Source organism: Pagrus pagrus, assembly GCF_965226575.1.
Source record: "Pagrus pagrus genome assembly, chromosome: 16".
NCBI lineage: Eukaryota > Metazoa > Chordata > Actinopteri > Spariformes > Sparidae > Pagrus > Pagrus pagrus.
Genome location: NC_140200.1, coordinates 18607750 through 18634850, shown reverse-complemented (window position 1 = coordinate 18634850; position 27101 = coordinate 18607750). Strand labels below are relative to the sequence as shown.

At 40.5% G+C, this 27101-nt stretch overlaps 2 protein-coding genes across 2 annotated transcripts in view; one reads left to right on the top strand and one right to left on the bottom strand.

Moving 5' to 3' along the window:
* Positions 1-4679: 4679 nt before the first annotated feature.
* On the bottom strand, positions 4680-12252 carry LOC311271829 (sterile alpha motif domain-containing protein 12-like). The gene is made up of 4 exons (XM_084377719.1): positions 12177-12252; positions 7171-7317; positions 6859-6999; positions 4680-6516 (listed from the first exon to the last, which is right to left on the bottom strand). Exons 2-4 carry the CDS (start codon positions 7289-7291, stop codon positions 6500-6502), a joined length of 279 nt encoding a protein of 92 aa, XP_084233845.1. The 5' UTR covers positions 7292-7317; positions 12177-12252; the 3' UTR covers positions 4680-6499.
* Positions 12253-13101: 849 nt separating this feature from the next.
* Positions 13102-27101, top strand: part of scara5 (scavenger receptor class A, member 5 (putative)) — a 78325-nt gene continuing 64325 nt past the window's right edge. The window contains exons 1-3 of the mRNA XM_084377706.1: positions 13102-13297; positions 19289-19410; positions 24230-24358. Coding sequence (XP_084233832.1) covers positions 19299-19410; positions 24230-24358 — 241 coding nt within the window. The 5' untranslated portion in view covers positions 13102-13297; positions 19289-19298. The remainder of the gene's footprint in view (positions 13298-19288; positions 19411-24229; positions 24359-27101) is intronic.

Here is a 27101-nt window from a genome sequence, read left to right as displayed (position 1 = left end):
GTGTGTATAAGGCATACCAATATACATCCTTCTCCTTCTGCCGTAACCCCTTTTTTTATCCATGTATATCCATACTCGCCTGGGGGGATGGTTTGACTGTATGTGTGGACAGTTTGCCGGCTATGCAACATTGATCACTGCTGAGACGAAGAGTCTCGGGAGGCAAAAGCTGTTGGATGTCTCTCTTTCCGCTTTAACTCGATTGCTAAGAAGCTCCATGGCAGAAATCCAGTTTGAATGTAGCTGGAAACATTGAATCTCAGCAATTTTAGGCCACGGGGGAATAAAACGAAAGCTTTCGAGTGTAAAACTTTATAGCAGTATCAATGTTGAAAGCTTAAATGTTTCAAATGTTGAAGGAGATTTGGTGGGAAATTGAGAGTAGCTTCACGACAAGGACAGGGATGTTAAAGTGATCTTTTAAGTTAATACATATTACGGCATTATATCTGCTGGCATTGCTGTCTGAGCCTGACACTGTGGTGGACGCTGTCGGTTGGTAGGTCAGGTCAAAGCATCAGTATTTGACGAGTTCAGAATCAGACTCAAAAACCTGTTTTCTGGATAATCTGGAGATTCAAAGGCAAAACACTTCATTCACAAACCTGCTCACAGCAATATTTAGCTACCTGTAATTGTTAATGACCTTTCCACAATTAGGTCCGCTCGCCCTAATCCTCACTCTTGGAGCAGGTAGAAATTCACTGTTTTGTTCAAGAGCTCTACAGCGGGTTGGTCTGCTGCAGGAGCTGATACCTCGCTCTCTAAACTCACTCCACCACCCACACGTTCTGCATCTTGACTGAACAAAAGCAGCATATAAATATATGTTTGAAAGCACATATTTGTCAGACGCCATGTTTCACATTTTGTAGCTCTGCACTTGGTTACCTACTGGATGCAGCGGCCCGGGAGTGATTTTTAAGCAAGCACAGGCTCGGGGAAAATTTAATAAATGTGATGTGGTGTTTGGGTGCTCTCAAGTGACAGTTTCACTTGCACTGTAAAATGCTTGCATGCACAGGCAATTTTATACACAGGACACGTGCTGAGATGTGTGGATGTATGTACAAATGTGGGCTTAACACACTTATTATTCAAATGCACAAATATCATACATGCTGTGTGAGTTTAGTGTGTTGTGCTTCTCTGCCAGGTCTAAGATGAACAGCAGGAGAGTTGTCTCCCAGGGAAGAAATATAACATAACTCAACTACACCCCAAAAATGAATCATGAATCATAAATCAGCACTGTGAACAATAATGCAATAATATCCATGTAACTCAAGAAGAATCCCAGAAATACTTTTGGAACTTGAAATAGTTAATTTAAAAACATATAATAGGCTGCTATCTAAATACTACAGACTTTTGAATGAAAATACTTCAGCTGTAATGTAATTTAAATAAGTTTTGTCTTTCCTGTAATATTTTAGTTGCAGCATGCTACGTAGTTACGTTCATTTACATTTCATGCATATATACGTCATCCATGATTAATTACATGCCTAACAGATGGTGCGTTCATGTGCTCCTTGGATGGTCCAATTTCCAGTTGAAGTAGGGAAGTAGTTCTTCTGACGTCGGTGTGTTCATGTGCGCTGAGGGTTTAAACAACACGTTGAAAGCTGTTTCCAGTAAGACAAGGAAGAGCAAAGTAAATGAAACAATGACCTTACAATGCATGATGTTGGCAATAGTTTTTTACCATCAACATGATGTTTACTTAATGAATTACTACAAATACATAATATTTTATTAAGAAATATATATATATACATACATATATATACTATATAGCAGCTTCCGGTCCACACCGATAGCTGCTTGTCCCATTAGCTGACATTTGCAAACTATTAAGCCAAGACTGCAACTAAATCACTCTCTTAATCCACGTCACCACCAGCAGCTTTCTCAGAGACTCACAAACCAACTGCTGTTTCAAAGCAAGTTGAACGCCAACAGCCAATTTTTCAAGGTGCAACAGAAGCATGATGTGACAAATTACCGCTCCCAGGGAGCCACAAGTGCAGCCGATAATGTTACTTTTCACATTACTGCTGTTTTGAGGAAGAAACAACGGGAATGCAGTGACGGGAAGTGAGCAGCAGATTTCTGCCGTGGCCTCTTCAACTTTCACATCCCCTCTGAACTTGCAGTGAACTTCTCGTTTTCCTCACCTCCTCATGGCCTGACGCGTATTCATTTTTCTTTCAGAAACTATTGATCCGTCTTTCCCCGCTGCAGCCATGAATAAATCACAAGAAAGTGACAGAGAGGCTGTGGTGGCTGGCAGACGCTGAAGGACTGAGAGGGAGGAGGAGGCTCTCTGCTGACTTTCAACTGGCCCGTTTGAAACCGTCTCAAAACACCTGGTAGCCATCACGGCTGCAGTGTCAGTCGGATGGAATGATGAAAAGACATATTTTTGTCATATCATGGCAGTGCTTCTATGTGGATTAAGCCCTCCGTCTGTCTGTCTGAAAGAAAACAGGACCAAGTGGCTCTTTAAGCTGAATTCAACCCTCTGGTGTATCTGGTGCAGTGTGGAGTGATTCAGAGCATGCATGGTGCACTTTGGGGAAAGCACTTTCCTGTAACAACATGACAGTATAATTATGCACAAAGACAAATCCATAGAAAATGTTTTTTTTTCTGGATTTGGTAGAAAAACATTGACCGTCCAGCACAAGACGTGAACTCAACCACATCAAACGTTGTTAGAAGAGCGCCATTTTTCGTGTCATGTCGTCACATTTCAGGCTTAATTTTATGAGTTTTGTAAATGCAGGAAATGATGACGTCAGGTGGCCTTAGTTAAAAGTTACAATAATAAATATGTCCTTAATGTGAAAGGGGCACAGTCGCACAGGTGTAAGCAACAAAAATACTTGGTTAGGTTTAGGAAAAGATCGTAGTTTGGGTTAAGATTAGTACGTTAATGCGACATAAGTCGGCTAAGTTAAAAATAAAAAACTTTTGGTTTCACACAGGACACGATCAACAACCTCTTATTCAGATTCATGTCAGTGGTTTTAAGTATACTGCTCAACAAGCTCATAATGTTGAGGTGTCCACACAGGTCTACCACATAATGTATTAAGTGTTCTGTTTTTGACTTGTATTACAGATGCACATGTTTCAAAGTCCACAGCTTTAGGTCGTATTACCTTCTGGTCAATACAATCCTTTCTTGTGCTGTGAAAAGGAGGAAGTAAACGGGATTTGCATTTGTGTATTTAGCGTCTCAGTTCTCATTTCATCAGAGTCTGTGATGTATTTCATCATCCCCCCTTCACTCTATCAGTGAGGTGGATTTACGTCGGTGCTGAGTAAGCGCTTCCCCAGCCACGCCCTGCCAAATCAAATGTCACACGATCTCCTGGGGTATTAATCACTCTCAGGCACACACACACACACACACACACACACACACACACACACACACACACACACACACACACACACACTATCAGGCCCAGACACAGAAAGAAAAAGAGAGGAAAGGTCACGATAAGAAGTTTGATATTCTGGAAACACGTTGTAAACATGCTCTCGGGCCCTCACTCCAGGTTCACGCATTAAGTTTTCATAGGCAGGTTGTGTCTTGTCCTCCTGCCTCTTTGCATTCCTGTGTGTGAGATAGAGAGTCTGAGAGCATGATTCTAATAATTTACGTTCCTGGATAGCACAAACAGATGTTTTGGTATGTAGAAGTGTTTTTCTTCTTGTTTTTCGTTGTTTCTCCCTGACCCACCAGCAGGTCAGTCCTTTCATATTCATCCTGTGCAGCTGAACAAACAAAAGGAAGGTTGAATTTGGAGGAAATCTAAATAAAATGATGCACAAGAGATTTTTGAATATTTCTTAAACAAGCTGATAATACAATATACAGCATGGAAAAAGATCATTTAGAAGCTTATAAGCCACTACATTCTACACTGTACGTTAACTGGTTAAAGCTGATTGTCCAAATCAAAATAAAGAAAAAGAAAATATAAGGAACTGTTTTTTTTCAGTTTCATACTGTTTTACTTTATGTGGCGGACCCTGCCACCTTTCTAGCTTCAAACAGTGCTCTGGGACCTTATTTTCCTCTGAGAACAGCTTGTTTATTCACTTATGGAGAAAATAAATATTTGTGAGTTGGAATTGTAACCTCATTAATAAAATGTTAATGATGCCATCACCATGGTTTCCTCGGGTTAGCCTAAAAAATACACCATCTCTTCCACTATGTCCTAAACCACTGGTTTAAAGGCACCAGACAAGAGAATTAGCACTACTTATTTCTTATCTCCATGAATTACGTAACTCCTCATATTCGTATAACAGCAGTGGATTGAAACGCAAATACATTTGTTTTTTCTTTTGTAGATTTCTGAAAACCAGGTTTCTGACATGTTGATCTGGGCTGCACACAGGTCTGTATCAGGTGTTTTTATTGGTATGACGTTTATATAATAAGAGTCCGACATCTTTCACAGCGGTCTGTTGTAAACCAAACAGGAACTACATTTAAAGTTGCAGTTGGACACTGCGTCTTTGTGAGAGGCGTGAGGCTGTGGCAGTAATAGCAGAAAGATGAGAAATGACTGATGATCACACAAGAGGAGAACAACTGAAGTCTGAGGAGAGTCTCTGCCAAAGAGATTAAAAAGAAACTCAGCAGGCAGGACTGTGTTGCCAAAGCAGCAGTTTTTTAATTCCACCAACCGTGCTGTAGCACTGCCATGAAAAAATGCTCAGAAACAGACGCGACCTTTAAGTAATACAAATGTGCAGTAGTACTGATGCCTATAATTCACATTAAAATGAGGCCAACGTCATAAATAAAGGAAATAGGGCATTTTTAAAGAGGAAAACGTTGAGGATCACTTGCATTAAGGACATCCACAAGTTATGATTCTTTCAGCTGCAAAGAGATTAAAAAACAAAGCAAAACCAGAAAAGGATTTCTTCAACAGTCAATGCATTGTTTGTGATTATCAGTCAAAAAATACAAGGTCATACTTTTCAAATAAAAGCAGGCGATTCAGACCAACCAGTTGGATTTTAAAGTTCAGTTCAGTCAGTGCATGTGTGAGAGAGAGTACAGTAGGAGGTTTTACTGTTTCCATCCAGCTTTTATAACGTGACACACAGACATGTTCAAATGGAAACTCGGCATCCTCCTGTAATTTCCCTGTTTTCCTATAAACAAGTGGCCTTTATTATTTGGCCTGTTATTATGAGATTTGTCCGTCAAGTGCTATAACGGTGAAAGTGTGTTATCAAAGCAGTATTTCCTTTCAACAATCAACTCAGTTCAAATCAAATCAAATGTGTCCTTCTTTGGACTATAAAGGAATACTGATGGACTCTACCACAGGCTAAATGCTAACACTATTATGGGAACATGCTAACAATGAAATAGTCAACAAGCTCGCATGCGGACTCCATTTCTAAACTAACATTAGCTACCAAGACGAGACACTCGAGAACATCTGCTCACATCTGGCCAATAAAAGAGTGATTATTACGTGTAAATTGCTACAAATTGTTACATAGAGATCCTTTAACCATGTTCACCATCATTTTTTGCCATGTCAGCACTATCACGTTTGCTAATTATAACTATTAAACAGCACTAAGGTGCAGCTGAGGCTGACTTTAGTCTCGCAGGACTTGATGATGGTGCCAGAGGAAAATTTAACAGCAACACATTTTGTGGTCATTAAGATGTTGTTGAGACATTTCACTCAAAACCACACAGAGTGCCGAAGGAGTCCTAAAATCCGAAAGTCGGTTAGTATTTTTGCAATTTTGGTTCCCTCGTCTTGAAGTCAAAGGGTTTATTGAATTGGTATTAGGTGAGAAAAAGCTTAAAAGATTTTCACGTTTTTGTTGTACAACATAAAATACTGCGGTTGCTAACAAGTGGCTAAATGAGACTACAGAGGTTGTCAGAGATATTAAACGCCATCGCCCCGAACACGGAGACACATCTATTCACCAGTCTGTTTTTACAGGGAGACTTAACTATTTTAACTCTGACTTTCCAACCTGCAGATTTATCACTTTATAGTTAAGGTGTCTATAGTGTAGTGTAGTAGAAAGCGTGTGCTGACATTGAAGCCATTTGAGATTGAGATATTTCAGTCTAGACCAAAGTGGTGGACCTGTGATGTCATCCCAAAAGCTCTACAGCTAGCATAGCTAAAAATATGTCCTAATAAACTGATGGGATACAAACCCAGTATAGAGAAAGACAGGAGACAGAGACTAATGGACAGAAGGTATCAGAAAAAGACAGTCAGACAAAAAACAATCTCATCCATCTGCACAGGTCTGATTTCACACAGGAAATGGGTTTCTTTCTGTCTTCATTCTTCATTGATTCTTCTCTCTCTCTTCACCTTCTCTTGTTATTTCCATCGCTCCTTCACATGGATGAATGAATGGATGGAAAAATAAAAAAAAAGGATGCTGCATTTCTTCTGAGGTTATTTATTTCCTGTTATTCAGAAAAACACTCTGGAGAGAAAAACAGAGAAGAAATGTAAGATGTCAGCTGGTGTCTGTTAATGGACACACATGCTGCACAGGAATTAAATGTTAATCATGAAGGATGTCTGTTTTTGTACACTTAATATATGCATGTATTTTCAACTGTGAGGGGAAGAAACCAGCCAGCGAATCATTAATATCCTGTATATTCTTGCATGACTCGGTGTGAATGTCCACACATATTACATGGGAAGGTTGCTCCGCACCATCACACAGCGTTTTGGAAGCAGGGGTAAAAACAGCTACTTTCCTACGACTAAGTTTGGCGCTGAGCTACACCCTGAAGACAAAGTGGTTTGGCATTCTCACCAGCGCAGATGTCATTGAGTTCATTGATTTCTTCTTGAACTCTGAGGAGGAGGAGATCCTGCAAGATTTCCTGCTGCTGCTCCTCAGCCTCCACCCCGAGAAGCTCCAGGTGATGATCCTTTAATCTCAGCAATGCACGGCCTGGAAGAGAGATGCCCGTGTTTGTGTATTTATTCACAGACTGGATGTGAAGCGAGTGTAAATGAGTCGAAATCTTATTTAGCAAAAGAATTAACATCTTCCTGATATGTGGATCTTCTTATCTGACACTCGGGCCAATAAAACAAGCTGAATTTAATGCCTGAGCTGTACCTGATATAGCGTGTTTAATTATGGCCATTTGGAGCGTGCTCATGTGGGCTGGAAGCTGCTCCTGCACCCACTCCAACACATCTTCCACCGACCACAGTGACACTCGCTTTGACAAGTCCATCGCCCTGAAACCACCCCAGCAGCACCCTGAGAAGGCAAAAACATACAGTAAAGAGAAAAATCCTAAAAATTGTGTTGTGCAAAATGTTTTGCCCCTTTATTGCGAGTATTTACTCCCAAGTGCCCCTTGTAAGCGCTCACTCATGTCTGTTGTAAAAGAGTTTTTATGTTTTACATAACTGGGTTTGGCCACTTGACACAAAAACACCCTCTTTCGCACCCCTTATTGGAAGAGACAACAAAGACAGACAGTCAATGTATTGCCCCTATATTTCAAGACATGACTTTTTGATTTGACCTTGCGCGTCTGTAGTTTTTATGTGCAATGAATGATTATTATGGACATTTTATGTGCACCCTCCTTTAGTATTAATCTCCACATGGAATGGTTAAGGTGGTAATTTGTCTCGGATCCAGATAAACTCTTTAGATCAGGGTGAGAAGTGGCTGGGTACTAGCCACAAATTAGCCAGAGTTCTTTTTGTGATGTCCCGTTTCCAGATCACACGATGAAACGATGACCGAAACATTTAATGGTTAGAGTTCTGAAGATAAAACTCAAGTTAATTAAACTAGATTTTTTTCCTTCAGACTGGCAATAAACAGATCATCATACAGTAAATGTTGACTGCACAATGCAATGGATGACACCATCTGCGTCTAGATTGGTTCCCTATAAACGCCACGTTCACGCTGCAGTTTCACCAGGCACAAAATCTCCCACTAAAATGAAGGCTGACTAGCGATCTAGTCAAGCTGGCAGGCTTGCACAAGTTCTATCTGCTTTCTGCATTATCAACTAAATGAATGAGGAAAAATAATACCATAATATAATTGGAAACTTTTTCAAAAAGTTTTTCAAAGCAGCTTGAGCGTTGGCCAGGAGGAAGTACCTCGTTGAGATAATACTTGGTTTTCTACTGCGACAACTTAATGACTCATCACTTGTTGTGTGTTTGGCTGCAATTAATCATGTTTCTTATCAATTGAGCTGTAAATCATTTTCTCAGTTTATTGATAACTAGTTTACTCAAAACGAAATCTGGAAAAAACAGCAAGAAAAGTCCTGAATTTTCTCCTGAAAAGAAAATGTAATTTTTAAATAGCTTGTTTTGTGCAAACAACAGTTCATAATCCTAATATTTTCATTAAGAATGATATAAAACATGGCGAAGAAATGGTTTGTTTGTTCGGTATTTCACTAAGGACGAGGGTCTCAGCTGTACTCCATTTTCAAGGTTTACTGTATGAAAATTGCTAATGTACATTTGCTTTAACCATAGTACTGAATTCTACCATTTATATAATATAATAAAATATTTCAAGATTATATCAAGTTGCTTGTCTGTCAGGATATACTTTTTAGTAACATTATAATAATGCATATGTTAAACCAAATAACCCTCATGACTTTTGTTTAAACCAATCAGAAATAAGTGTAAATTATTAACAGAATGTGAAGAAATAAAAGTTTTGACATTATATCAAAGATGTCTCTGTACTATGTTGCAGAGGTATCTTTTTTAAGCTACCATGCTAACCTGCTAGCCTAGCCAATTTGTACAGAGGTAGTATGATAGAAAATAACACTAACACTCCCCCAATGCACCAAGATCCCAGTCCGGACAGAGACAGCTATAACAACCGCTAGCTGCACTGTTTACCGTGCTTACTAGCTAACAGCAAGTAGTTAGCAGCAGTTAGCGGTTTCTCTGGGGATATGCTGCCCCCTATTTGTTTGGAGTATGAATTCGACAGGTGGCCACTTCTTACATATTGCACCTTTAATGGTCATTGTACCTGATGATGATACTTATAATTGTGTAAGACCCTAAGTGATACCGTGAAACTGTGATATTTTCTGAGATGGTTATTGTAACGTGAAAATCACATACTGTTAAAACCCAACTGAACACCAGCAGCACTGTGATGAAAATAACCCTGAAAAGTGTTACCGGGATTATTAAAGTTCATTGAACCAGATTCTGAGCAGAGTAATTCAGCCTCCGTCACTGTGAACGTGCAGCCGTCCCTCTGCAGCAGCTCATGTGCAGTTTTTGCCCCGGGCACAGTGGGCTGAGGACATTGTAGTCTGTGGTAGACCCTCAAAAAAGTGAGGAAATGTCATTTTCTCTTGATATTTGACGCTTTGGATTAAATTTCCTTCTCATGTGGTGTCACCTTCTTACACACTATAAGCCTATTTTCCAGTGATTAATCCAACAACGTGCTGAACATGATGACAAATAGCTGAGCACGGTTGAGGGATTCCTCGGAGCTGAACATAACAGCAAGGTGAAACCAAGCAGCTCCGACTCTCTGAGGTCAAAAAAAGTTCTGCCGTTTTCAAGAAAAGTTGCCTCTACGCCTCCGGTTCATTTGGCTTTCCTCCCAGCCATATCCTCCTGGGCTGCACCGCTATAGGGCGAAAACTGCTAAACTGTTGATGTGACCTTTTCAGCGGGCCAGTCTAGTTATTGGGTTATAAATATAGGAATGTAATTGCCTGTGTTAATTAAGGGGGATGCGTGATTGGCCAGGGCAGTAACGAGGTCCCGGCGGAGTAATTGACATACAGAGAGTGAAGACCTTTACTCCGGGGCAAAGACACTGAGGAGACTTCTCTTCAGAGTCGGGGCGAACTGAGGATAAAGAAAATCTTACTGTTGTCAATAACTTTAATTTTATGCCTTAGGATGGCGTTTCTTCAAGTATATGGCCCCCAAACTGGGCCTGAATGAGTCTGCATCTGCAGGGGGATAAAGTGACTTGTAAACGAAAGTAATATACAGCAGCAAGCAGGCTGGAAAATTGGCTTTTTGTACCACTTGCTTGACTATGTGATAGGTTTTTACATCCCTCTACTCTCTACTATATTTAACTGCAACTTATTGGCTAATGTTTAATTCAAATGGATGTCTCTAAATGTATATTAAAAGTATTCAACAGCTGAACTGAAGTGCTTTAATCTCTGTAACGCACCACCTTTCATATTATCTGCTCCTGCTGCCACCTTCTGCTTATACTCTGACAGTTTTATGGAGCTTCAAGGTAGCTGCAGCAAGTTAAAGTGAATGTGTGGGCAGCACTGTAAGTTTTTCTTGGCAACTTGATTTCATAAACAACATCGGAAACTGTATTGTAAGTACAATGCCAAGTGTGTTCACGGAATGAAAAGTAATGTGATGTTGTAAACACAAAGCGGTGCATTAATATCACTGTGGGTGCTTTATTTAAATAACCAACACTCTCCCAAACTTGGAGAAAAACACTTTGTTTGGTCGTGTTTATCCGTCTTTGTACGTGACTGTGCCTTTAGTTTTGATATCCTGCCATTGCACCAGTGGGTAGAGAGGGTTCTTCTTATTACTTTTCTGTCATATCTCTTGTGCAGACATGGGTATAATTACATTTTTTGTGAGTTACCTGAGTTTTAGTAGCGATAGAAAAGCAATAGGTTCTTTGATACCTTCGTTGAGGAATGGAAACAAAACCTTTTTTGTCATAAAAAGACTGGAATTTCCGCCTGGTGGTTGTATGTTCAGGAAATGTGTTTTGTGAGTCAGTGACCTCTGTATGGTACAGTAGCCCTGAGAGGCAAGTGAGACTTTTCTTTCTTCTGGTGATCCATTTTCTAAGTGATCTAACTTATTTTCTCTCCTGTGTTTATGACTTTCTTTTTTTGGGGGGGGGAAAAAAGTTTTGCGATAATCGTTAAATTTTTAAAAGTGTAAAAGTTTGTTAATTTATCCATCTGTGAAAAATTGAAAAACAAAAACAAAAATGAGAAAACACAATGCTTCCGGCCACCGCAGTCACTGGCACAGAGGCGTAAAAACACAAGTAATTACCCAGCTTTGCTAAAATAAAAATACAATCTAAGATTTAAATTAGAAAATTACAAACACAGCCTTAATATTGTTACACTCATTCAGATTTACATTCCATTAGAAAACAAATGAATACTAACATTTTCATACAAATATTGTGTAACCATAAGACGACAGTCATCCAGCAGCTCCATTGAATTTTCTTTCCCTCTTTAAAACAACTACATGTCTTGGAAATTAAGCTTCAAATGGGACTGATCTCATATGGTACAAGGAACCAAACTAGACCCAACCATAAACACAAGCTGTATGTTTAAGCTGCAGGCTGCACTCATCCCACATGCATCCAAAGGTGTAGCTCTACCATCTTGTGGTGCCTTGCAGAATTACTCCATCCCTTAATGCAAGCCTTTATGAAAGAGTTACTGTTCAAAGCCCTAACTTCAGCTCTCTAATCTGCAGCTTTTCTCAGTTTAGCATGATGCCATCTGGCCTTATTGTATAATCTCTCCTATGATTGGAGACTTAGACCACTTTCTGTTCATAATTCAAACAATTAGAGCTTGATTGTGTCTCCTTTTAGCGAATGAAGACACAATCTGTCTTTTGAGAATGTGTTAGCCTAACACTTTATACACGCTTCATTCATCACTTCATCCAAAACTTCACTGCCGTACAGTCGCACTGAGCAAAGCTGAGCAGAAACTAAAAAACTGTTTCCAAATGTTCACATTTTGACTTAATAAGGTATGTTCTTGTAAACATCCTATTGCCGAATTTAAAGCAGTGTCTCTCACACGTCTTGTCCGTGTTACAACAGGTAGGTACCTTCTCTGGTAAATGCACGAGTTAAAATAGAAACATTTTGACTAGAGTTTGGCGTGTCGTCCTGTGCGCATAAGAAGGTAGAAGGCCCCGCCCAGACGCTTTACAGTCACCCATCAACAGCTGTCTTTCAATAACATCAGACATTCATAACAGACTTGAGGTAACACAACTCACTGACATATTTACAAGCTTTCTGGGTGTTTTGGGTGAGTTATAAGTCATATTTACCTCCGCTCCGGTCCGGTTGGTACTGTAAAAATGTTAATGGCGACCCTTGTCTGTACCTGTTCAGTCCGTGAAGTGTTCCTGGCTCCGCCCACTCAGCAGGGCGCGCTCCTTCCGCTGCATAACTGCTCGTGATGCCTTCAAGTGCAGTCACAAATATTGGGATCTGTACAGTGCATGCACATATTATATCGTGTTGAATCAAATCACATTAAAACATAATTTGTACTTAATGTGTCATCATAGGAAAAACAACTACACATTCAAGAGTAAGCTTTTCCTTCACGTGAAAGTGTTCTTTATTGTTTCTTTCAAGTTTTATTTTTAGGCTCGTATGCATGGATGTGTGAACTAGAGGTGATGAGGGGGCTGCAACACCTAAATCAAGGCCGAATTTACAAGAAGGCCAAAATAATTAAGAATTGGTCAGATACAGCGTTTCACAAAGTTTATAAAGTTTCTGTTAACTTAACATCTTACAAAATTGAGCCATTTTTTAAGGGATTCTGGGGAATTTCTATCTTTCATCTCCTTGCTGTTGTTGACTGTAATTGATGTGGCTGTTTTGACCTATACTGCCAGTACTTTTTACTCCTCTAGTTTTTTGGTGACTTTAGTTACTTTGTAGATTACATGTGCCATCAGAGCCAAATATCACACTTTTAAATTAATTTATTTTATACTGGCAATTAGAATAAAAGAGAAAAAGAAAACACTATCCATTGGCTTACCCTCTGCTGCCAGCAGAGGGCGCCAGCGTAGAGCAGGTGGAGCCACAGCACCTTTCTCCGGTTCTCAGCTCTCCGCCAGCTGCTCGGCAGGCTCAGCAAACTTCAGCTGGAGTTTTGTGATGGTCACATGACGATGCTGTGGGTATATTACTGCAAATGTCTGAACTGGGTCTGCTTCACATGCAGAGCTGCTGACTGTCTGTCTGTCTGTCTGTGCGGTGTGCATGCTGCAGTGTCTCACTCTGACTGGGCGATTCATTTGATGCAGTGCTGGATGACAGTTTGACAGCTGACAAGAAAAGTCTGGAGTTACAGCGTCTAGAGGCAGCTTCTTCAGGGGAATTATGAGAAACGTGGAGCTGTGATTTCTTCTTCCATTTGACAGCTGACAAGGTGAGAGAGGAGGACTTGTATCTACTAGTTTTATCTCAGTCTTAGTGTTTAAACTTTACTTATAATGCTTTAACTTCTATTTTGATTGTGCAGTGCTTGCACCTGTTTTGAACCTCAGTGGACTGTGTCACCTGTCATTACTTTTTTAGGAAGAAATGCAAAATACAAAATATATAACCTACTAGGGAGCTCTGGTATTTAAAAAGTCACATCAGTAAGTTCTTAGTAGCATATCAGCAAAGTTACTCATAAAGGGACATTGCAAAAGCTTATTTTTTTTAGTGATTAATGCCTGTTTGCATTGAGAGTTAACAGGTTAAAGACATTTATTCAGCATCTAAGCTCTAAAATCACCACATGATTTATTGCTGAGTTCAGTGCAAGTCACACTTTGACCTTTAAAGGTGGCAAACTGTTTGACATCTGTGAAATATTTATTGCAATTAGACTGAGTGACAGCAGATACGGAGCTGACTAACAGGACAGGAAGTGCACGTTCAATGGAGCTCATCTGCAGAAAATTGTTGCTTTGTGTTTCAGCGGTCATGGGTGAAGTATCTCTGCCCATAATTAACCGAGAGAAATGGGTTAATGTTGCACATGGATGATTGAGCGATGACATGGGAGGTTTGTCTATATGGTTGGAGAGAGATGGTGCCTTCAGGGACTCCAACTGAGCTCTCTGCTTCTAATAATTACATGACTGAATATGTCCCATCAGATGTGCACTGACTTTTAAATTTGTTTTAGTAAACTGACAGTATGTAGCTGCTTGCTCTGTTGAATCATTTAACATGTTCCAGTAGTGGTTCTGCCACAGACCACACAGACTGGTTCCCTCTGACCTGCAGACAATCGGATGCTCAGTTGGGGGCAAATCTCACGACGCGACGACGCATGACAAGATAATTACTTCCTGTCTCGCTGAGTGAATCTTCACTAGTCCCTCTCTCTTTCTCTCTCACACTACAAGTTCTGTCTCTCTCTCGTTCCATGTATCAGCTACAGTTGTGGAAAGTAACTAATTAAAGTTTCTGTATACTTTTCATATTAGGATTTTACATAAAAAAAATTAAAAATACATTTATAAATTACAATCCATGAGAGATTAGAGCAGTGGTTCCTAACCTTTCTGTCTCGTGACCTCTCACAAAGCAGCAGTGTCTGGTTGAGGCTCCTTGTCACGTTAAAGATGTCTCTGTGAGTTGTCAGCACTTCCACCAGAGAAACATTTCCCCTCTTAACCTCTCACACGGTTTCATGTAAACAACTGCTTCAGACTCAAAGAGGAAAAAATATCCAGTATTTCCCAAAAAAGCAAAGATTAGAATTTTGAAAGATTAGATAAATTTGTGTTTCAGAACTTTGTGTTTTCTTCGCTCCTCCCCCATTAATCTTCCTACGACATCTCAGAGTAACCTTGTGACCCTTTGGAAGGGTCAGACCCCGAGATTGGGAGCCACTGCACTCAATAAAGATGTTAAAACTAGCTCCACTTTGATCTGACACAGCAGTAAATGCCTCAGAATTAACATTAAGACTTTGCAGAACAAGTACTTCTGCTTTTGATACTTAAAGCTGCTACAAGGAACTTTCATTTTTTTGTTGATCCTGGATGATTTTTCGACAAAGCAAAACAAACTAAACTTTGCTTTAGTGCCGTAGCACCAGACTACAGAGCAGCTCCTTTCTTCAGGCTGTGAGACTCCTCAATTCATTAACCCTATCAACCCTCGGCCATAAGAAAACGTTTTATCTTATTAGGCTACTCATCTGACCCGGAAGAGTTGGAATCTGACCTGTTGACAGGCATTAGGTATATCTATGTAGAAATAGCCAATCATATTACTGATGGTCTTGTTTGCTCAGGTTGGTCATATAGAGGCATTAGTATAAATTTGAGACTTTCATAACCAGTTAAAAGTTCCTTGTAGTGTGTTGTACTTCAGTAGGAATTTGAATGCAGCTAAAAAAAAGATGTAATGTGAAATTTTCCACCAAAAAGGTCGGTTCAGATATGGCTTCAAAATAGTGTTTAATGATCCCCCCCACATGGATTAAAGCATACATAAAAATTCTGCACTTGGTGGATTTTGCAGAGAAAAAATGATGATTACTGCCTTAAAATCACCTAATGTGGGCACGCTGGACACAAAGTGAGGTCTACTGGATGAAAGCCCTGTGCTTCTTTAACCTGACCATCCATCCACGACACCCTCTCTATATAGACTTTCCGCTCTTTGAACTACTTCGCCTCACTTCCTTCTTTGCAGCTGTATTACTTACCACAACCACTAGAGGTCGCCGCCTAACAAGTAACATAAGGAGGTGCAAAAATGTGTAAAATTGAACACAAAGAAGCAGAAAGTTTCAGCATATCTGTGGTTTGCAGTAACGTACATCGCCGACATTGATTCTGACATTTTGGTTGGGTCAGTTCTGCTGCTCCTGGAGGATTTGGAAGTGTCTCAGTAGAATTCACCAGTTGTTGTTGTTTTGTGCTTTAGATCTGACATCTATCATGAGGTTGTCTTTCTTAGATGTGATGCTTCTATTATTTTGTCCACAGTTGCGCAGACCGAGGGTGACTCTTTGCTTTCCCACCATCCTCTGTTGGCGCTGACTAACAGAGCCCAACTGAGTGGTGATAAGCTGTTAAAAGCAGCCAAACTTAAGTGTAATTAGAAGATAACTCACCTCACAAACACATATGCAGGAGTACGGAGGGTTTACTGGGATCTCCTAGCAGCCATAATGGTTCCTGCCAGTCTAAATGTCAACCTGACCCCTCCACCCCCCCCTATAATGAGAAAGTCCAGACTGAGCGCTTTTTAACGACTTTGTCAAACACTCACAGATCTGCCGCCGGGGCTTCTGGGAGTTCAACACCCACTGACTCCAGGCTGCTGCAGATTTAATTTTATCCCTCAGAGATGTCCGACACAATCTCTCTGTCATGAGTCTTATCTATTTGTTCTGTGGTCCCTTTCACTTTATTCATATGGCGGCCATATTTGTTTTATATCATGTGTAGCGTGGGAAACTAGGAACCCAAACTAGAAGAGCAAATGTGCTCTGCTCAGCTCAGAGTAAATAGTCCGTTGTTCACAAAGGGAGAAACTGATTGCGATTCATTGTAGGCTAAAGTCTTGACAAATAAAATGGGAAATTCGATCTGCTTTTACTTAAAGATTGAGTTATGCCACCATAAATTGTGCGCAAGATTATGCAGACTCATCACCGGCTGGACGACACTGTCAGCCATGTGTTTAAGACCGAATTGCTTCTTGTGAAGATAAGTGGCTTGTGAGACAGTTTCCTCTCCCACTGAATGTTTTCAGCAGATTTATGTGCCCGCTCGGCTTCTGATTTTGAAAGGAGGATGTGTTGGAATCCTGCCACCACTATATCTGTCAAAGCACTCTTCATTTTTCACCTCTCGTAATCCATATGTGCTTAAATACTCGAGATGCCTACATCACAGCTGCGTAAGGTACTGGAGCCCGACCGATACTGGAATTTTATGGCAGATGCCGACACACACACACACACACACACATACACACACACATTTTTTTGCTGTTTTCAAATATTTGTGACAAAGATATGTAGTGAAGGCAGAATATTTTGCAGTATAGAGTCCTAAACCCAGAAATAAGTTAGCATTTTTACACTTCCGGTTCTATCGTCTTGGAGTCAATGGGTTTTTTGATTGTTTTAGGTTAAATGCCTGAAGTAGGGTCTGTGATTACACAAGCTTAAGATCATTTCATTTTTTGTTGTACTACATAAAATATGTCAGTAAATACCACACGTTTGAATTCAAAGGTGTGTCTTTAAAAAGGCAGGTGCTAACAAGAGACTAAATTAGACTACAGAAGTTGTCTGGGACATTAAACGTCATCACGCTGCCCAAAGACTCCTCTACTTTAGTTGCAGACTACTATAAATTGATCAATTTACAGAAAAGTCTGATAGTATTGTGTAAGATGCTTAGTGGTGGTGAGGTTAAAGTCATGTGACCATGATGTAGTCTGTTTACAGCCTAATATTAGCTTTTCCCTTCCAGGTTTTCGCTTCAAAAATCATAAAAGTGGTGTCATCTGTGAAAATGATAATGCTGGACAAAATGCGTCAATGACAGAAGCTTTCTTTGCCACAGTAATCTGCGTTAATCCAAAATCCAATGGAAAAATCCCAAATCCCTGTCTGTCGAGGGACCCTGGGCGATGCTAACTTCAGGGTTAACCGACAAAAACGTGTCATCACTGCAGAGCTCTATAACAGTTCATTTGAATGTCTAAAATGACATTAGCGCACTGAAACAGTAAACTTTAAATGTTATGATTATTAATTACCCCAAGCATTTTCAAAAAAAAAGTTCTGTTATTGCGACATATTGGAAAACATATAGGTTGTTACCGATATATCTCTGATATTGTTCTGATATTGGCCCGGCTCCATAAGATAAATTTATGGTTTTGGAGGCACTGTCTGCATTTTTTATTTGTCAAATGTAAGCAAAACTTTGGGCTATTATCTGAAGGGTACACTATTGTACAGGAGTTCAACTGGAAGATTTGAGCCGTGTCCATAGTGATGTGGACGTTACTCTAATACCGGTTTTGATTTTGTTTCCATATCATCAAAGTCGTAATGACGACTGGGAAACTTTTCTAAAAGCTTGCATGCAGCTGACGTGGTGCTTAATAATACAGCAGTTCTGTAAAGCTGTACAAACATGGATGCCTCATAGTCAGCAAGATAATCTTTCCCAACTCTGCCATCCTTCCCATGTGATTTGAGCCAAGTGTACTGAAATCTCAAGTTTGACGGACAGGATGTGGAGCTTAGAGAAGAACAGCTGTTTTCTTGTGTTGAAAGGACTTAGTTGAGGTTTTTCCTGGGCATCTGATCAGGATTCCTTCAGGATCGTACTGGGAGGAGACCCAGGGGCAGGCTCGAGAACACACTGGCCTGTGAACACCTCAGGACCTCCCTTGAAGGGTTGGAGGACGTGGCTATGTGGACCACTTTGCTTTTTCTGCTGCCAATGCAACATGGATAAATGGTGGAAATAGGATGTGTGAATGGATGGATTCACTTTGTGGCTATCAGCTCTGTATTTGTTGAGTAACCATTTCCATTTGGGATGACATTCAAACCCTGTAGCTTGTTTTGGAAAAATTATCGGAGCAGTTTATCTCCATCAGAACTTCAGTATGGTTTGTAATAATGAAGGTTGACCTCTTCTGATGCAGCAGCCACTTCCACATACACTCCTTGTGTAGTTTATATAAAAGATTAAATGGTTCTTTCTCACCCTGTGATGGACCTTTCTGCAATGCTTTATGCACATCAGAGCTTTTTTTTCTGTTTTTAATATCCTGCTAAAAGGCAAGCAGACGGATGAAATGTTGCAAAAACACAACCGCTGTCCAACTCTGTTGGCGGAAGAAACAAATCACATAACGCTGGTCTGGAGACAGCCACAGAGCTCACACCACGAGGATTTCCTTCTGTTTGTTTAGCTTGGACCTACATTTGTGTGCGAGTGTGTCTGTACATGCACATAATGTGTGTCTCTGACTGTGCTGTGGCTTGAAAAGTGCAACAGAGACAGTCAGAGCGCTCACAACTGGGTCACAGCACTAGAGGGCACCAACGCAAACAAACACTCATATTTAGATTTCTATAACTGTCCTGTACACCTGTCGGACCCTCACTGGCTGAATGCATTTCATAACCCTGAACCTCACTATGCGTCTTACCCAAATCCATAAGTGTGTTGTGTTTATATCTAAATTCTGAATTTTGAACATCTGGAACTCTTTGCTGTTGGCATTGAACACCATCCATCCAAAAGATTGATGTGGTTTGGATCTGATTATTATCACATAATTAACATTATTTTCATATTCATCAAACAAGTCAGTGACCCCTAATGAGCTGTGGGTCGTAAATCTCACTGTGTGTATCTTTTCTCTTCAGTCAGGAGGAGATGGAGAACAAGGCCATGTATCTGAGTACATATGAAGAGAGGGAGAACGGCTCCATGTATGAAGAGGCCTACGACGGACACAACCTGTCCAAACTCAACCTGTGTGATGAAGGTAACGACGAGAGTTTGACAGCAGTAAACTGGAAACACTGAGCTATCGCATGTCTTGTTATTTCCCTTTTTTGGAGGGATTTTCACCCCAAATCTAGATTTTTATTTCCAACCTGGTGATTCCAACGGCAGTCCAGGCACTAGAGAAGAAAATATCAGGAAACGAGGAAAAGCTTTTATTGTATAGGTATAGCAGGAGAGAAAAGAGAGACGAATGAGCTGTCGATTATGCACCTGAATCTCTTGAAGTAGGCAAAAAAGAAATACCAGTACAGACTTGTTGCACTGCATATTGTAGATCATTTTTCTTAATCTCCAACAATTACTTGACTATTTAGGCACAGAAATCTGAAATGATCTTTTGGCACACAATGATTGATTTTCAGAACTTCCAGGGACTTTCTGCAGAACCGTTTCTGTATGTAAACAGAAACACCCACACACACTAATAACCAATACAGACTCAGGTCAAATACGCTTACACACACGAGATGAGGCAATGCTGTCACCACTTGGCATTCGCTCTCCTCTTTCTATGATCGCCTATGAAAGCCAGGAATGTCCAGGAGCAACATCTGTGCAAATGTGTGTGTGTGTGTGTGTGTGTGTGTGTGTGTGTGTGTGTGTGTGTGTGTATGTGTGTGTGTGTGTGTAAATATACAGGTGCAGCTGCTACACATCCACAGTTGACCCTCTGGTGTTCTCAGGTTTCGACCCAGAGCTCTGCGAGTTCGGTGGGAAAGTCTTAAGTGAACATTAACTGGAGAATTTGTTGACATTTTAATGGAAAGTGGACAATGGCCTCACACATCAGAAAGATCGTCCTCGTCCAGCTCCTCTAATCCTGGAACATTTTCACACCTCGTTCAATTAGAGGAGATATTCCCGACCGTGGTACAGTTTATTTCTTTGGGGTTTAGGAGAAACAAAGCAGTCGGGAGGTTTCTGTAAGAGTGTGAGCCAGTCATTATTCACACAACTAAAGGACCAGTTAAACACCCTGTGCATTGTGGGTAAAAACAGGTTTTCATCCAGGAAGAAAGTTCAGAGTTTAATTTGGTGTAAAGGTTGTTAACTGTGGCACTAACACAAGCCTCTTCACCATGGTCTCACTTGTAATTATAACAGCATATTACAATAAATTTGACAATGATATGTTGACGTTAAAATATACACACAAATTAGCGCATTTCAAGCATTTTCTGTGTTGTTTTGGGAAATACAGAGTCAGTGCTTGACTTTTATGAAATCTGTGGCACATATGTGTTTGATTAGGAAAGTTAATGCAACAGGAACAATGCCCTGCCCTTATAAATTCACACACAGGTAGCGCCAGTAACTGACTCATGCTGGACCTACTTGAAGTATACAGACTTGTGATATGTGTCAAATCGGGTCAACATTTATTGTTGCGACTCCAACTTCGCTATTAAAAAGGCCTCCCAAGTTGGCTAATCCCCGTCTAATCTGTTTATTAAATCCAGCCTCGTTGTCTAAACAGTACAGTATGTTCGCCACACCACAGACAATGATGATGAGTCAGAACATACAGCACCGCAATAATTTAATTTCCAAATGTGTTTACAGTTATGTGATATATAAATATTGACTCTTCTGTCTTGCTAATGTCAACTGGAGAAACTCCAAAGCGTCACTGAACATCTTTGAAACATCTTATTTTCACTGCACTGTGCTGTGTTTTTCTGTGAAAACCACAGAAACAGGCCTCAGTTTGGTTTTAGGAGCCTGTGTCTTCAGAGCCAGGGTCTGGGCTATCCGTTAGCATCTGCTGTCCTAGTTTTTGCGGTGTGTCGCCGGTGGAGCCCATCGTTGGGAGACTTCCACCAGTCTCATTGACTGTTCATAAGAAGAGACACCAAAAAAGAGCCTGTCGCTGTTATATTGATGATTTCTCCCATATTCTAGATTTCAAGTGGCTGTATTTGCAAGAATTGCGTGGAAAGAGATGTATATCTGCACTCCTCAGTCTTCTGGTTTCCCTTTTTGAATAAAAGGTCAAGCCAAGTGCGATCCCAATAAACCAGAACTGGCCCAGCTCCAGCCCATCAGAAGAGTAATGAACTGTGACCCAGATTTGGACCAGTTTGGGGCTTTTTTTTTTGCTTTTGGCTCAGATCTGGCAAACAACAACTGGGCCAGAAGAACATGTCAAGTGTGGGCCAGATCTGGACCACAACAATTTTGCTATCTCGGAATTGCCTCTTAATCCTTCACACTGAACCTTTAAAGGCACTAGGAAAGTGATATCAAATCAATCTTCTCATCTAACTCTTGGGATGACAGCAGACAAGTGCATTACCAAAAATGCTGGAGAAATAAACGTCATAAGAAAGAAAACAATGTTATAATTCCCCACTCGAGCTCCGGACTGCTGGTTTTATTTGCCCTGCTGGTTTTTATGAAGGTGTATGATGTGCACTTGTTTGTCTCTTTCTCGTAAAATGTGTTTTGAAGTTCAGCATGAGTTTAACTTGAGAGGCAGACTCGCTTGGAGTGCAATTTCTGTTTCTATGCATTCCATCCATATGACACGCACACATCTGAGCCAGCTGTGTTTGTTTTACGCTGGAGGAACGTGTGTGTGCTTCATCATAGAGGGAAAGTGTGTGCGTGTGTGTGTGTGTGTGTGCATCAGAAACAATCCACTGACAGATTGTCATGGTCCAAATGAAACCATACCGTTGTGAGGCCTCGCTGCACGATCAGTGTTTATATATTAAAGTCAGACATGAGCCAACATCATGACTGCTCACAGGAAGACTGATTCTCATTATATCCTCATAATATCCCAGCGGGTGTAATATTCATCATAATGTTAATGTCAAATGGACACAGTGATTTCCCAGAGACACCTGTCAGATCTCCTGAGCCAGTAATGTGTTGAAAGCACTGGTAGGCTACTCAGATAGATTTCTTTATTGATATTTGGTGACAGTTTAGGTACCCTAAACCCCGCCCCCCAACCATCATACTGTAGCCTAGCAACCGTTACAAGGTCGGATTTTCGGTAAAGAGTCTTCTCAAAATTCTAAAGACGTTAGCCGTACCAAATCCATGCTAACCAAAGACTTTCAAAGCCAATGTCTTCTTTTGCCTATTCATATTGATTGCTTCTGTTGTTAGCTAAGCGTATAATTTTGAGTGGCTAATTAGGATTACGTTGTTCAGGACTGACGCATCCATTGTGTGGCAGCTAATCCCAAATGCAAGCCTATATAGCACAATCCTGCTGTTTATTGGATTTGTTAGAACTTTTCTAAATCTGTTTTTCTGAATCATAGTGAGCATCCCAGCTGTGTTAACGTAGAAATGAAGAAATAACAGGGTGATGCTATGGACGTTTCTACTTGTAATAGGGCTAACTTGACAAAGCTAAATATTAGCTTCAATCTTTTTTGCCTCAGAGTTAGCACATGATAAATGTAGCAATTATATACATATACTAAAGACTTTTTTACACTTGGGCGGCTGTCTAGTAATCGGAAGGTCGCTGGTTCAAATCCCTGGCTCCCCCAGCTGCATGTCGAAGTATCCTTGAGCAATATACTGAACTCCACATTGCTCCTGATGAGAAGTTGGCACCTTGCATAGCAGCCTCTGCCATCAGAGTATGAATGTGTGTGTGAATGGGTGAATGTGACAAGTGTGGTAAAGCCATTTACAGTGCTCTCACTTCAGTCAAATCAGCTGGAAAAATGTAATATTCAACCAGTGTTTGTCTTTGTCCACTTATGTCTGAAATCAAGGACTTCTGGTCCAAAGAATTGCTATGAACTGAATGGCAAATCTGCCTCTCTTGTTGCTGTAAATTGCATAGGCCATGTCAAGCTTCATTACAACACAAAGCTTGAAAGGTTTGGCAAGAGGTGCAGAGCTTTGCAAAATATAAATTCAGAGAGTCAGCCTTTATATAAATAACACTTTATATTTTTATTTAAGCTTTTCTTTTTGTTGCCCTAATCTCCAGGTATGTAACAATTTGTTAGTAGCCACATGTGCTGATGTCTGAAAACATTTTAAAAGGAATATCACATTCCTATTCTAATGACTGATGAAGGATGTGGCTCCAGAACAACCCTTGAAAATCTCTTTATCCTCTTGACCTGAAGGGAATGTTCCCTCAACATCAACAGCTGAACCCCTGCCTCCTGCCTCTCTATGACACACACACACAGAGAAACACACACACATATGCACATACACACAGTAAAAACACTTTGTCACTTTTATCAAGACTAATTCTCCAACATCTGTTTGACCCTGAGAGGAGTGTGATGTGGTGACATGAATTATAGTAATACTGTAGCTACTCACTGTGCGTGCGTGTGTGTGTGTGTGTGCAGTTTATATTGTCATAATGCAATTCAGTTTTAGACCACTAAACCAAGAAAAGTGTTTTTGCTGCATGCTTACTTCTAGTCGAGAGCATGTTTTCAACAGATTGCTATGAGGTAAATAATATGACTGTGTGCACTGTCGTCATTAAGTTTCTAGAAGTTCTTGCTTCTTTGGACTTTCCCAACATTTCTTCATCCAGACAAAGGAAATAACTGGAAAACATGACCTTTGTTGGTTTCAAACTCCCCTTGCCTCACTCATACTTTCCCAGCCACTAATTAACAAGCTTTCAGAAGAATGGTTTGGTTTTGTAGAACACAAAAGACCAAACAGATTTTCAAACAGCATTAATAAACGCTTGCTGTTTCATTCATGAGAAAAACCTGCCGCATTCCAAAAACATATCCACCTCCGTGTGGACTTTTCTCCAGTTTCTTATCCTAATTTTTCTGTCTCACCAGGTTCTGCTAAGCGTCGCAGGAAGCAGGATCAGTGCTGCAGTCACCTGAACTCCCTCTCAGCCATCAAGTACGCCATCGTCTCCCTCTACATCCTGGTTCTTCTGACCATCTTTGGACTCTGCCTGGCAGGTAGGATGTGGATTCATGTTCTGCCATTAGCTCTTTGACAACCGTAAAACACTTCTTTGATCCCCACAAACATTTTAACAATGGACCGGTTTTTATGCTAGGGATTTCCAACCAGGGGTACTTGAACTCCAGGCAGTACTTCTGCAGTTGCCAAGCGCCGACAGTGAGGTCTACTCTTTACAGAGACAAAAGTCATCTTCGGTTTTGGGAACAGAACAAACAAAATACATTCCACATGGTCGAAGGTATTGCGTGTTGCCTTCACAGGTCCCCGAGCAACATCTTTTAACCATCTTCTTAACTTGATTTTCTTTTTAACATAGACAAACAGAGCACATAGCATATACGTTTAAAAGGAAATGGGAGAGTTGACAGAGGTTCATCTAGGTACCAAGCTTGCTCAACTATTATTGGAGGATTTAGGAAGGTTCAGTTTACATCAGACATGATTGTTATATCAGAGCGAATATTATACGCAATAGACAGGGTTGTTCATACAGTGTGAATACATCATCTGTTATTTACTGGTGCTGTATCAGAACTGTCTTCAACCCGTCTTCATGACTTTCCTTCATCATTACTTTGTCTCAGAAATACAAAGTAAGTAGCAGTTAAAGAAGAAGATGGAATGGTAAGAACAGTATGAAAAAGGCGTGGTTTGTACACATCGAGAAAGAAAGCATATTGTCCACCCTTTGTTCTAAGAGCTCTCAGAGCTCTGTTACGCAGATGACATCACCCATTCCTCAAGGTTGAATTGTAATGAAGGACACACACATGAACATATGCACACATGCAGCAAAAAAACCCAGCTCAGTTAGTTTGAGGCAACACTCTGGGTTGCGGTCTGAAACCCTATACCCCTCTTAAACTGTCTGTTCTCGTTTAGCATTGAGAACACACACACACACACACACACACACACACACACACACACACACAATGACTAAACAATCATTTAAAGCACAACATAAACTGTAGTAATGTATAGGCCTTTTGGTGATTTTATGGACTCACCTACTACTATTTTAGAGTTTGTAATGTTTTAATGGCAAAAGTCCCGCAGATCCGTGTCTGTTTAATGCAGCTTCACTCTGCCCTCGGAGAGTTTTCTAATCTGAATTGTGAAATCAGTTTTCCAGGTTCAGTGCACATTTGACCTCTGTGCTTCCTGCTGCCAACGGACAGTTCAAAATGTGTGGCAGGTATTAACTTCAGTCCCACATATGAAGTTACGTTTGTTGCAGCGGTTTGGAAGCGTGACAGGATTGACCTTTAAGACAGCTACATGAAAGACAGAGAGCAGTTAAAGCGTGACAGAGACCGCCATCTTTGTACAGCAGGGTTCCCTTGAAATGCCAGGTTTCAATCTGCAGAGGGTTTCACTTTAGAGACTGTTTTTCATGAAGGCTTCTCAGGGTGATGAAAAAACAGCTCCACCTTTGGCCTGATTCATAATTTGGCATCACAACTGATTTTATAGGAGATCAAGGCCATGATAATTTGGTTTGTACAGCTTGTGAGGGTTCAGCTTTCAGCGTTCAGCATCTGTTGACTGTAAATCAAGTGAAAACCAGTTGATTGTACAGGAAGTGCGGTATAGTACTTAAACGATACTCGCTTGATTGTTTGGATTTTGCATTTTTTGCGGGCAATTTAGAGGCATTTATTCCTGATGTGATGCATTTTGGGTTGTTACCAATTTAAACATGATACTCTAATAGCAAGTCCTTAAAGGTGCACTATGTAAGAATTGTAATTCAGAATTTGAAGAAATGACAATTTGATGTTATGTCAAAGATGTCTATTTATTGTGATACAGAGATATCTATTAAAGTTAGCCTGCTAACCAGCTGCCCTAGCCCCCTTGCTAGTTTGTAACTCAAGAGGTAGTAGACGGATGGTAAACAACACTAATGTTCCCCTGGTGCTGGGCACTCACAATCCGGGCATAGCCGGCTAGTAGGGCTGCTAGCTGCACAGCTAACTGAGCTAACTAGCTAACAGTAGCTACAGTAAGCAGCAGTTAGCCGTTACTCAGGTGATGTACTACCACTACTTGTTTGGAGTATGAATTTGACAGGTGGCCAACTCTTACATACTGCACCTCTAACTGCTCTCCATTGGTACTTCGGCTGGTGTGTTGCAACTCTAAAACAACAGTATTGTCCGTTTGTGCTTGCCTTTCACTTGACGAACCAGATGTTTGTTCCACCGAACCATCTGGAAAGGCACCATTAAAAGCTATTTGTAAAAAAGCAGGGACATTCAAAATATACTTTGCAGGTGATAGAAGGAACCTTCTGTTTATCCGATCAACAGTAGGAGAGCGCTACTAAGGTTACAAGGTTATATCTATTTATCATTTACTGTCTCTAAGTTAGTCCTTCTATTGAATCACATCATGTTCAAGTTAGGTGCTGTTTCGAAGAAGAAGAAGAATGAGGTGTAAAATAAAGAGGTGAGAAGGATTTAAAAAGCGGGACTCAAGGCTAAAAGTTCTATATTTTAGCTTTAAACCAGTAGAGCAGTCATGCTTTGCTCAGGGAACATTCAGTGGTGCATTATGTAATCTAAAAGGGCAGGTAGTCATTCATTTACCCACCAGAACATTTCCTAAATAATGGAAACCACCAAGTCCTAAACCACTTTTACAAACTTCCAAAGCTAGGTTTGGAGGCACAAACATGTCTTTCAAACATCACATGTCTCACTGATTGGCACGTAAATAAGTGAAACTGTA

What these genes read in the sequence shown, in the direction of transcription:
- LOC311271829 (XM_084377719.1), bottom strand. Translation starts at nt 7,291, where the DNA reads ATGGACTTGTCAAAGCGAGTGTCACTGTGGTCGGTGGAAGATGTGTTG. An exon ending in AATTAAACACGCTATATCAG is followed by an intron (nt 7,000 to 7,170) that starts GTACAGCTCAGG and finishes TCTCTCTTCCAG; the next exon opens with GCCGTGCATTGCTGAGATTA.